Consider the following 10,841-nt stretch of genomic DNA (forward strand, 5'->3'; position numbering starts at 1 on the left):
AACCCCTATAGCACAAAGAAATGCAAAAAACAAAAACAAAAAAACAACTCAGTGCAGATAAAGAGTACCCAGAGCTTGTGTCTTATATCTTATATTCCCAGCCAATGTGCTTTGTTTTGTTATCTTCTACATGCCATTTTAAGATAAGAGTAGCCTAATAAGCCCTGCAGGAGTAGCCACCAAACAAATGAGATCTGGACCAAGCCAATATGAAGTGTACCAAAGGAAGCTGTTGTTTTTTTCCCTCTATGAACCAGTTCCAAGTTGCAAACAGTCCAATTTTATTGTAAAAGCTAGAGAGAACTTAATTGATGTTTCTGTGGCACTTTGTTGTATTTTAATACACAATGGGGCTTCTTTTATCACTACATTAATCCTCAGTTGGGAGGCAAATGAAGACCACATAGCTCAGGTTTCCATTTATTTTTATATCTAAATGACAGCAGATGACACAGCCTCACATTACAAACCTCCCATAAAGTGCAGTTTTAAAAATCAGTGAGCAGCAGGATGTTGATGGGCTGTTTGATGTGACCGCAGCAGCTGACAAACAGCCCGAACTGATCATTTTTCACCACCAACCGGCAGTCAGTTTGTGTTTTAACTAATGTAAAAGTGTCGAAATGTCCTTGGTGCTCATTGGAAATTTGACCCATCCTTCTCCTCCACAGCAGCACGTTGGCACATATCTCCTGTGCACCGCAGAGCTGAAGAGAATCCTAATACACCGTGTAGCTGGCAGAAATCCATACATTTGAAACTTGACACAAGTAATGGTGTGTGACATCCATAACACATGCTGAATTTTGACTTTGGACCATATTACAGTGCACGGTGGCCTCTCCAACATGGCCAATAAATCCAGATTTCCTCTCGCAGTCCATTTATGTACATTATGCAACATTCAGGAAATCAATCTCAGTCTCTCTAACATGAATGACAGCTACTTGAAGTGTGTAATTTTTTTTCTGGAATTGCTATTTCCTCACTGACTTTGTGATTTATGATTACAAAACATGCAAAAATAGTTTTTGAATAGAGGCACCTCCAAACTCCCTTTTCACGGTCACTGAGAGGATCAACTCCGATGTATAAACTTGTAGAGGGCCATCAGAAACCTTTTATTGATTCCTCCATACACACACATACACACGCCTGCTGTACTGTTAATGTTTTGCAAATAGCCAAAGTGACGGCATAGAAAGGTGGAGGGTGAAGTGGGCTCTGCTTTCCCTCTGAATGAGGGATGTATGGACCTTGTGCAGATCAGGCACTTGGCAGCTGCTCTCAGAGCTGTTACTCACGGGATCTATACCTGTCTAGACCAATACCAGTGTGAAGGTCATGCCTGAGAGGGCATTGCTACAATGGTGATAAAGGACAGTGGTAAGAGAAAATGGAAATAAATGCTTTCTGAGTTGGTTGAAATTTTGCTGCCATCTACTGGTCCAAAGATTGAACTGCTTTTATCCAACACAGAAACACACCATCTGTGTCCCAAAGCCAGGTTAGCTTTTGAGTCTGTACGTATGAGTATGTTCACACTGGAAAACTGACTGAATGAAGCATACTCCAAGCAGTCTATGGATGTTAAAAAACTCTCCGGGGAGCTGCTGAGTGCTCACAGCTGCTGTAAAAATGTTGCATTTCTGTTTTTCATTCAAGTTGTGGTGTTATTGACGTCTGATGGTACAAGTTTTATTCCCTGTTAAGGTAGTTAAGTTAATAAAGATTAATATATATTTCATTACTGATTAATCGGCCAATTACTTTCTCGATTTGAGAAAGTTTTTTTTTATCCCAACCAAATGTCCAAAACCCAAATGTAATTATGTTACTGTCATAAAGGACAGAAAAGAAAAACAGTAAATTGTTCCAGTGAAGAAGCTGAAACCAGAGAACGTTCTGCTTTTTTTTGCTTGAAAAGTGACTAAAACAATTAATCGATCAAAATAGTTGCTCATTAATTTTTGGCTGATTGACCAATTGTTGCAGCTCTACTATAAAGTTCACAATATACTACATACAGTATATACAGTAGAGCATATAGTATTAGTATGTAGCATAGAAATGGAAACAGCAACTGTGTCCCAACACTGTTTGTAGTGTGTTCATACTGGAAAAGTGTCAAAAACGTCAGTATGTATTAATGATGTCTGGAACGATTCTTTTCACATAATCAGGTCCCTCGAGTCGATTCGTGTGAATGGATCAAATCTTTAGAGTTTTTATACAATTTTACAAACTGTGGTGTAAGTTTCTCCATGACTCTGTTACAGTAAATGCACTTTGGAGAGACAGTGCTGCCTGCCCTAGTTATCATGTATGTGTTTAAACTAATAAAGATACATTCATTTTAATGCACTGATTCAGCATCCCACGTATGTAGGTAAGCAATGTAAGCCCAACACACAATGTTACAGAAATTTGCACTGATTTGTCATATTTCCTGAGCATGTAGCAAACGTCCCACTCCCAGTCTGACTGATTCGTTCTCATTCAGTGTGAGTGAGCGTTGCTGCCAGACTCTGGACTGAATGCTGGACTCGGCTTGAGTCACTCATTGATGTCGTTGTTTGAGACAATGATTCCTGCTCATTCATTGGTTGTCCCGCCTCTATGTTTTGAGCGATTGCACCACCGTAGGAGGCATCTTGAGCAGTTCCCTGTTATAACAGTGAGTAGGTGTGGGCAGTGTGAGTTAGAGATTCACAAGTACCTGGTACACACTGGACACTAAAGAATCATTCACCCATCACTAGTAGTAGTTTTAGCTTTTTGTTGCAATGACAAGTTAATCTTTAGCAATTAAAAATAAATAATAAGCTGAAAAATTGGTTAAATATGTTGATATTTTAGATGCTCACTACAAAAGATTTACAAAGCCATGTTGCAATTCTTTAAAGATTTAATCAACATCAAACACATATAATCATATTTTCACAAATCATATGTCTTAATAGAAAGGATACACAGCATATGCAAAAGCTTAATGACAGGGTTGAGTAACTAAAAAAATGTAACATGGCAAAAGAAGTGGTGTTTACCTGTAAAGTCACAGTCAACTGTAATTAAACTGTAACTTAATAACAGTCAATATGATATAAAACTGTAACTGAATGTTTCTAACAAATGTGTTATCTCTCGTTTATATACTGCAGGTTAGTATTGGCTCCATTTTTAATAAAGATATGCAACTTAAGTGCAGAATTCAGCCCGGATTCATTTTCCTTCATGCTCTGCCCACTCACTGTACCCTCCTTTATAATGTCTCGCCCTGAGAAAAAGAAGCATAAAACAGAAGAGCTTAGTGTCTTATCACCGTTGTTTGTCTTTCTACTGAAAGGTCATCAAACGCTCAACAAACCAAAGCAGCATGTGAGGACGTTGTACTCCGGGACTGATTAATAATTAAATAACAACACATGTTGGACAGCTCCACTACAGCCTATTGCCACATTTATTTTATAACTGTGACAGCTCACTTGTAATGGGTCACGTAATAATTGGAATACTGGATAATAAATGTGCTCCTTGTGTGTATCTGTTCTCATTTACCTGCTAAATCCCAGCTGATGAGCGATGTCCAGCGCTTTGGAGCTCCTGTTGCCACTTTTGCAGTGAAACACGATGTTCTCGTCATCTTTCCCAGGAGCCCTCACTTCAAATTTCAGCTGAAACTGCTCTGGGGAGAGCTTCAGAGACTCCTCCAGGCTGCCCACTGATATTCACACACATACACACAAACAATACGAAAGTTAAAACACGTAAGAAAACAGCTCTTTTTTCCCCCCCACTTTGTACACGTGTTAACACTTACGTGGGATGTTGACGGCATCTGCAATGCGTCCAGCCTGGTACTCGTCGGGATTTCTCACATCAAACAGCTGAATGTTGCGGTTGGACAGCATGGACTTCAGCTGCGAGTAGGTCACCACTGAAGCTGAGGTTGGAAACATATAAGATTACAAACACTTTCGCATTAAGTTAAACAAGTATCCTTTCACTGCCTATAAACTCACCATCCATTGAATTAACAGTAACCTGTGTTAATTAAGTGCTGGTCAATGTTGCTGTTTTCTGCTGCGAAGGTTAAACTAGAGCTTTCCCAACTGACAGACCTTTATTGTCCATTTGTAAGCAAAAATGCCAGAGTCAACCAAACTCTCTGTTTCGAACAATCCTGTGAAAAACACTGGATACACATTCTTCAGTCTAATCAGTTTGACAATGCTGGCGGCAGTGGTGGAAGAAGTACTCAAAGCTTTCACTTAAACCTACGACAACAGTCGCAATTTGACACTAATGTCTCTATACGAGCTACAGCACACAGTACCATCAGCGAGAACATTTGCTATTTCTATACGGATATTCTTTATTGCAGCCACAGTCAGTCGGTCATATTCCAGGTGGTGGAAAAATTACTGCTTTTGTCCACAAGGGCCGCCAGAATCAACGAAAAATTAAGTTCCTTGTTGCTATTTTAAAGGTCCAGAGTGTAGGATTTAGTGGCAGATTACAAACCCATCGCCCCGAAAGGCCCTATCTAGAGCAAGTGTTTAGTTAGTCCCTTCTGGGCTACTGTAGAAACATGGCAGTTCAACATGGTGGCCTCCGTAGAAGAGGACCCGCTCCCTCTGTAGATAAAAACAGCTCATTCAAAAACACTGTAATTCATGTTTTCAGGTGACACTCATGAAAAGACATTAAACACATTATAAACCATTTCTGCTAATAGATCCTCCTAAATGTTACACACTGGACCTTTAAAGTTGCAGCTAGTAAAGGAGGGGGGCTTCTAACTATATAATTAAGTAATGGTTAATTGTTATTTCAATTCAAAAAGTAGCTAAAGTTATCAAACAAATAGAAGTGAGTAGTGAGTTTAAGTACAGTACCACTATCTGACAGCATAATGCGCAGGCGGCTTATTATAATACTATAAAGGACTACAGTAATAAGGCTATAAGGCCTAAGTGAAATCATTATAATGTTAAGCACTTTAAAACGACAATTCAGCACTATAATAAAGATTATTGCGACACCCAGCAGATTAAAAGGACACCATAAAGCCACAGCACAGGTAGCAGTATTACAGGGCTGTAAAGGTGAGCTGTCTATTACCAGGAAATATATTTTTACCGCTGTCGGATGTCTCTCCGCATTTAGGACTTGAGGTTGTAAAAGCCCGAAACAGTGAGCCAAAGGTCGGGTAAGACCTGCGGTTCACTTCCGTAACAACCTGGCACAAACTCCGAGACAGCACAAAGGAGAGCATTGTGAAGACAAGTGCGCAGCGAGGACAACTCAGGAGGGAAATCATCCCGCAATGTGTTTACCATTGACACACTTCTTCTTCTCCTTCTCCTTTCTCCTTCACTGAATGCTGCGTTTGGCGCCATCCTCAGGTTGGAAAAAGGTTTCTGATTAATGCTGAGTCAGGATAAGTTTTATACGTTCACAAAAAGAGATTTAAACATTTTCATTTATACGGTTAAATTAGGCCACATGCTTTAATTCTCTTCAAACACTTTGATTGTGTTACATTGCAATATAAACTTTGTTTGTTGTTTTGATTAATTTCCTCCAACCAGCTGATTTGGTCATTTGATCAAATTAAACTCAGTAGAAATGAAAATCATTTACACTTTAAACCTTAATTCCAGCTAAATACTGGAGTATATTAGTATTACAGGTCATACTAAAATCTGCCCATTATTCAGATTTTATAGTCAAAATGATCGCAGTATCTGCAGGTGTTCAACATTAAACCCAGTCCTTCATTCAGAAATACCAGAATCAGAATTTAAAATACCGGTTTTCAGTGTTAAAGGACCATGTGTAAATGATGTAGCTCAGTCTAAGGTAAAGAAAACCCAACACTTCCTACGTTAAGGTGATTATACATCATTGAAAACATGTTAAACATATTATATTCCATTTGTGCCAGTAGATCCTCCAAATTCTACACACTGGACCTTTAATTCAGCCTATTTTCTGCTCTTTACTTTGCCATATTGTTATGAAAAATGCCTTCAAATATTATCCTGTCACTTTTCCAAAAACTGAAGAAACACATGAATATTGTTATCAACCTGTTAACGTCTTGTAAAGCTCTGAAAGTTCATTAAATGTCTATTACACATTCTGGCGCAGGACATATCAGAATATCAGAAAGCTTTGTTAACACTTCTTGCAGGTGTTGGACAGCTGTTTAATTTTCTGCAAACTTTTACTATTTTAGAAACAAATCTCAATTTTTTAGCAGCCTGAGATTTGCTGGAAGTGTGGCCTTGGAGTTTTGTTTCATAGCTTAAGGCCAGTTTGAGTATGAACAACCTCTGTGGATTTCCAGCTCCTATCAGCCGGGACTGAAGTCGGGCAACAAACTTCTCAAAATATCCTGAGGGCTTCAGCTTGTACTGTTTTGTTTTTCTATGCAAAGTCAGTTTCTCATCAAACAAATCCCACAGACTTCTAGATGATGAAACTCTTTCAGGCCTTAGATGTTGCTCAGATCTCGTGTGCAAATGTTTTATCTGCAGCGGTCTTCTAATCCCACGTTTCTGCTTTAAGATCTTCAAACTGTATTCACTAATATGGTAGATAATACATCAACATCTCAGCTTCTCAAGGGAGTTTGTTCACTGTAAAATCCTGATACATGCACTTTTTTTCTTTCTGGCTCCATTTCTTTTGGCCTATTTTAAATCAGAAATACAAAGAATATGTGTTTTTCCCATTCAGTTCACAATCTGTGTGTGAGTTAATACATTCAGTCTCCAGATTCGTCTTGGTCAGTGGAAGAACCTCTCCGATCTACCATCCACCACCCGCCAAGTTGGGGAATAATGCATATAGCTTAACGTATTGCTCCCCAGGGGCAGATCTGCCTCATCTGATGGAATAATTTAGCTATTGTGAAGGAATATTATTTGGTGCTGCCTCATTATCCCTGCTGAACTTTACTCAGTGCTCGTTAAAGCGCCACTTCACTGACCCCTGAGATATCCATCCTCCTTATTACTGCAGCAACCACCGACATAGTCTTCACACACGGATCAGCTTTATTTCTAACAGCCTGGATACTTTAACGTCAAAACTGTCAGTGCTTATGTATCATATCCCTGCCACATAAAATGTAATTTCACACATCTCTCTTAGGTGTCTGCTTCCATGAAAACCCTGCTTCATTCTCCCCATGAGTTTCTTGAAGAGCGAACAGAATCAAACCAAACAGGCCACATTGACATTGACTGAAGTTCTGGCTCCAAACTCTCCTGAATTAAGCAAAAACGAGAAATACTGATAAGACTTGAGAGTCTTGCGCCACACTCAAACTTTAACTAGGCAGTTCTTTGACAGCTAACGTCAGAATGCTAACATGCTCACAATAACAACATGCTGATGTTTAGCACCATCTTAATTTAGTGTGTGAGCATGTTAACATTTGCTAAACAAAAATTACAGCTCAGGCTGATGAGAATTGCAGGTTTTTTTTTTTGGCATTGTTGCGGCCTAAAATGGCTGATTTCACAGCAGCTTTTCTAAAATATTTCAATGCATGTTGCAAGGTTTTTAGACATGGCAGCAGATTTTTTCTGCAATTAAATTGTAAAGTAATATTTTATTTTGTGATATCTTGCACCTCCACTTCTGTCTTTCTTTTGCACTACATTGCCCTATGCTGCTGTGTCAATTTTGAATGTTTCCTAAGATGGGATCAATAAAGGAACATCTTATCTTATTGTGGGAGAATGTGAAAATTTCAAAATAGTTTATCTATAATTCATTAAATACTGAAGGCAACTTGTATAGTAAACAATAACATTGTTGAAACACAGTAATCAGAGGGAATTGGTTGAGTTAATTGTACTGGAGGGACTGTTAAATGTTACATCACGGAGGCACTAGAGAAGAAGTCAAGGGTTCACACAAGTCATTATATTGTATCCTGTAGAGCAGTGGTTCCCAACCCGGGGCTCGGGACCCTGACTAGGGCTCACCAAAGCTTCACGGGGGGTCATGAGGCCTTATTGATTTAAAGGGGTGTAAGAAAACTTTACAAATATATAATAAAATATATAATATATTAAAAAAGTAAGCAGTTATAACAACCAAAGAGTTAATAGAACAAGTGTCAGAAGGAGGAAAACACTGAATTTATCAAAAGGAAAGCCTATTAAATCTTTATGATTGTTAAAAAATAAATACAAACATAATACAGACAGAAACATATCATGAAAACTAATTTCAGATCAATATTGGCAGGAAATAATCTGCTCAAAATTCATCCAAATTGCTCGTTTTACACAAACTTTCTGCAGTTATTGTGTTCACTGTTTACAGTTTCAGTTGTAATGCACCCAAAATAATGTGAAATATCCATAAAATATGTAATTTACTTTTAGGTTTAGTCAATAATAGAAAAGGGTCCCTTAAGGAAAAGTGATTTAAGATTCAAGATTCAAGAAGCTTTATTTATCCTGAGGGAAATGACTGTGCAACAGTTTCAATACAAAGGTGGTAAAGTAAAGTACTACAGGGTTAGAGTAAAAATAAGCTAACATAAAATAAAATAAAATAAAACGAAACAAAATAAAAAATAAAATAAAATAAAATAAAAATAAAGGCTTACATAAAATAAATCAAACAATTAACTAAATGCAACAAAAAGCAAGCACTTAAAGGGAACATAAGTAGAAAAGAAGAAAACAAGTAACTAAATGTGACAAAGTGCAACAAAAATTGCAGTTAAACGTAGGTACAGTATTTACAATATACAACAATACGCACCGTGCAGTTTAGCAGCATAAATTGAAATAAAATAAGTACAAACTAAGTAAGTGATAAGGAGCGATTGGATAAAGTGGTAACAATGGTAAAAGTGATAAAAATTGTAGCAGCATTTGTTATCAGCATAAATGAACTATGGTACAGTACAACTAAATAAAGTGATGAAGTGAAAATTGGGTAAAAAATGGTAAAGTGACATTTGCTCAGGGCACAGTGTCTCCACTGTCCCTTTCGCAACCGGAGGTAGATGAGTTATATAGTCTGATGGCCACAGGTGGAAAAGACTTCCTCTGGAGTTCTGTGTTACACCGGGGGGGGGGATGAATCTGTTGCTGAAGGTGCTTTGGCTCGAGGTTAGCACCTGGTGGAGAGGGTGAGCGTTGTTGTCCAGGATACTGTGCAGTTTACACAGCATCCTCCTCTCAGACACCACCACCAAAGAGTCCAGTTGGACCCCCAGGACGGAACCAGCCTTCCTGGTGATCCTGCTGATCTTCTTGGCGTCTGCTGCCCTCAGCCTGCTGCCCCAGCACACAACAGCAAAGAAGATGGCACTGGCTACCACCGACTGGTAGAACATCCTCAGCATGATGTTACATACGTTGAATGACCGGAGCCTCCTCAAGAAATAGAGTCGACTCTGGCCCTTCTTGTAAACAGCCACAGTGTTCTTGGCCCAGACCAGTTTGTTATCCAGGTGTACTCCAAGGTATCTGTAATCCTGGACAACATCCACATGGGAACCACTGCTGTAGAGACACTGATGGATCTTTCTTACTGCTCCTATTTGTCCAGTAGATGTCCTCATTGCTTTAATCTCCATCATGTGTTGGTCAGAGTAGATTAATTTACCTGTGTGCATGAGGCTGAATTGGCTGGTGTTATTTTAAGCACAGTGGACAGGTCTCACCCTCAACCTCGACTGTAGGATTTAATTAATGTCTCTAGAACTGGAAAGCCAGGTTACTTGATGGGGATATTGTATGGCCTCTAAGCCAGGGGTGGGCGTTACGATGAGTGTGTATGAATAGAAATGTAAGAATTTATTATTATGAATGCCAAGGATTGAAAGCTCTGTGCAGGCCTGTCAGTGTACACAAATCTCTACATTGTACTTGAATATAGTGAGTTAGTGACAGATAAACTAAACCCTTATTAATCTTTAGGTTGAATCACTACTTCTGAGTGATTTACAGCCTGTCAAAGCTGTAGTTTAAAGTGGAATTTGTAATCTAACTCTCATCCTAAGAACTTAAAACGAGTTATAAAGTCACAAAACCTGTTCAACGAATGTATGGAAGTTTTTAAAACCATAACTGGACTTTAGAGAGGGTTTTTAATCCTGATGTACTGTTGATGACTGTTTATTTATGGGAGCTATGGGGGCTTTGCTGCACAGCGGAAATAAAAGGAGGAAATAGAAGAAAGAAGCTTATGAAGCTGTTTAGTTGCTGTAGGGGAGACTGGGGTAAGATGAGTCATTTTTCATATTTAGGATCACTACAGCAAGGCAATCATAGTTTTGTCGCTAACTAATATATCTGCATATATTTCAGGATGTTGTGCATCCCTTCAAACAAACAGAATGAGTGTAAACAACTGTTTCGATAATATATCATGTCCAAAAAAAGTGGTCTCGTGGCTCAATTTACCCCGTGTATAGGGTAAATTGAGCATAGGAGCGGGGTAAGTTGGCGCGTATCCGTATGCTGACTCATCTTTGATCCTAAACGGGTTTCCATGAGGTTTTCCTGTCCTGTCACTCCCCAGCGGTGTGTTGGTAGTCAGCTGTCACAAGCAAACACAGCTTCGCCTCGGACCAGCCCACATCGTCTGATGAAGAGGGCGAAAAAAAAGAGACATATTGAAACATATTTTAACAATATTCTTCTAGTATACTTTAAACGAGTTAAACTGGAAATATAGACATTACTTATATAGTTATTTACCCCTCAGATACTCTATTTTTTGTTTTAGTTGGTTTGTGAAATCGCTTGTAAACTGGACCCCCCTACGCCGGTGGTATAATCCAAAACGCAGAGCTA

General features: G+C 38.8%; 1 protein-coding gene across 2 annotated transcripts; it reads right to left on the reverse strand.

The window, feature by feature from the left end:
- Positions 1–2,890: 2,890 nt before the first annotated feature.
- Positions 2,891–5,375, reverse strand: si:ch211-161h7.8 (thiosulfate:glutathione sulfurtransferase). Of its 2 annotated transcripts, none has more exons than XM_051410890.1 (4): positions 5,125–5,375; positions 3,821–3,943; positions 3,559–3,721; positions 2,891–3,277 (listed from the first exon to the last, which is right to left on the reverse strand). In XM_051410890.1, exons 1-4 carry the CDS (start codon positions 5,321–5,323, stop codon positions 3,223–3,225), a joined length of 540 nt encoding a protein of 179 aa, XP_051266850.1. In that variant the 5' UTR covers positions 5,324–5,375; the 3' UTR covers positions 2,891–3,222. The 2 variants fall into 2 exon arrangements, with proteins under 2 accessions (XP_051266850.1, XP_051266851.1); XM_051410891.1 differs by having other exon boundaries at positions 5,143–5,373.
- Positions 5,376–10,841: the final 5,466 nt, after the last annotated feature.

Source organism: Dicentrarchus labrax, unplaced genomic scaffold (assembly GCF_905237075.1).
Source record: "Dicentrarchus labrax unplaced genomic scaffold, dlabrax2021, whole genome shotgun sequence".
NCBI classification, from domain to species: Eukaryota; Metazoa; Chordata; class Actinopteri; family Moronidae; genus Dicentrarchus; species Dicentrarchus labrax.

What these genes read in the sequence shown, in the direction of transcription:
- si:ch211-161h7.8 (XM_051410890.1), bottom strand. Translation starts at nt 5,323, where the DNA reads ATGATTTCCCTCCTGAGTTGTCCTCGCTGCGCACTTGTCTTCACAATG. An exon ending in CGGTAAAAATATATTTCCTG is followed by an intron (nt 3,944 to 5,124) that starts GTAATAGACAGC and finishes TTCCAACCTCAG; the next exon opens with CTTCAGTGGTGACCTACTCG. An exon ending in AGATGCCGTCAACATCCCAC is followed by an intron (nt 3,722 to 3,820) that starts GTAAGTGTTAAC and finishes TGTGAATATCAG; the next exon opens with TGGGCAGCCTGGAGGAGTCT.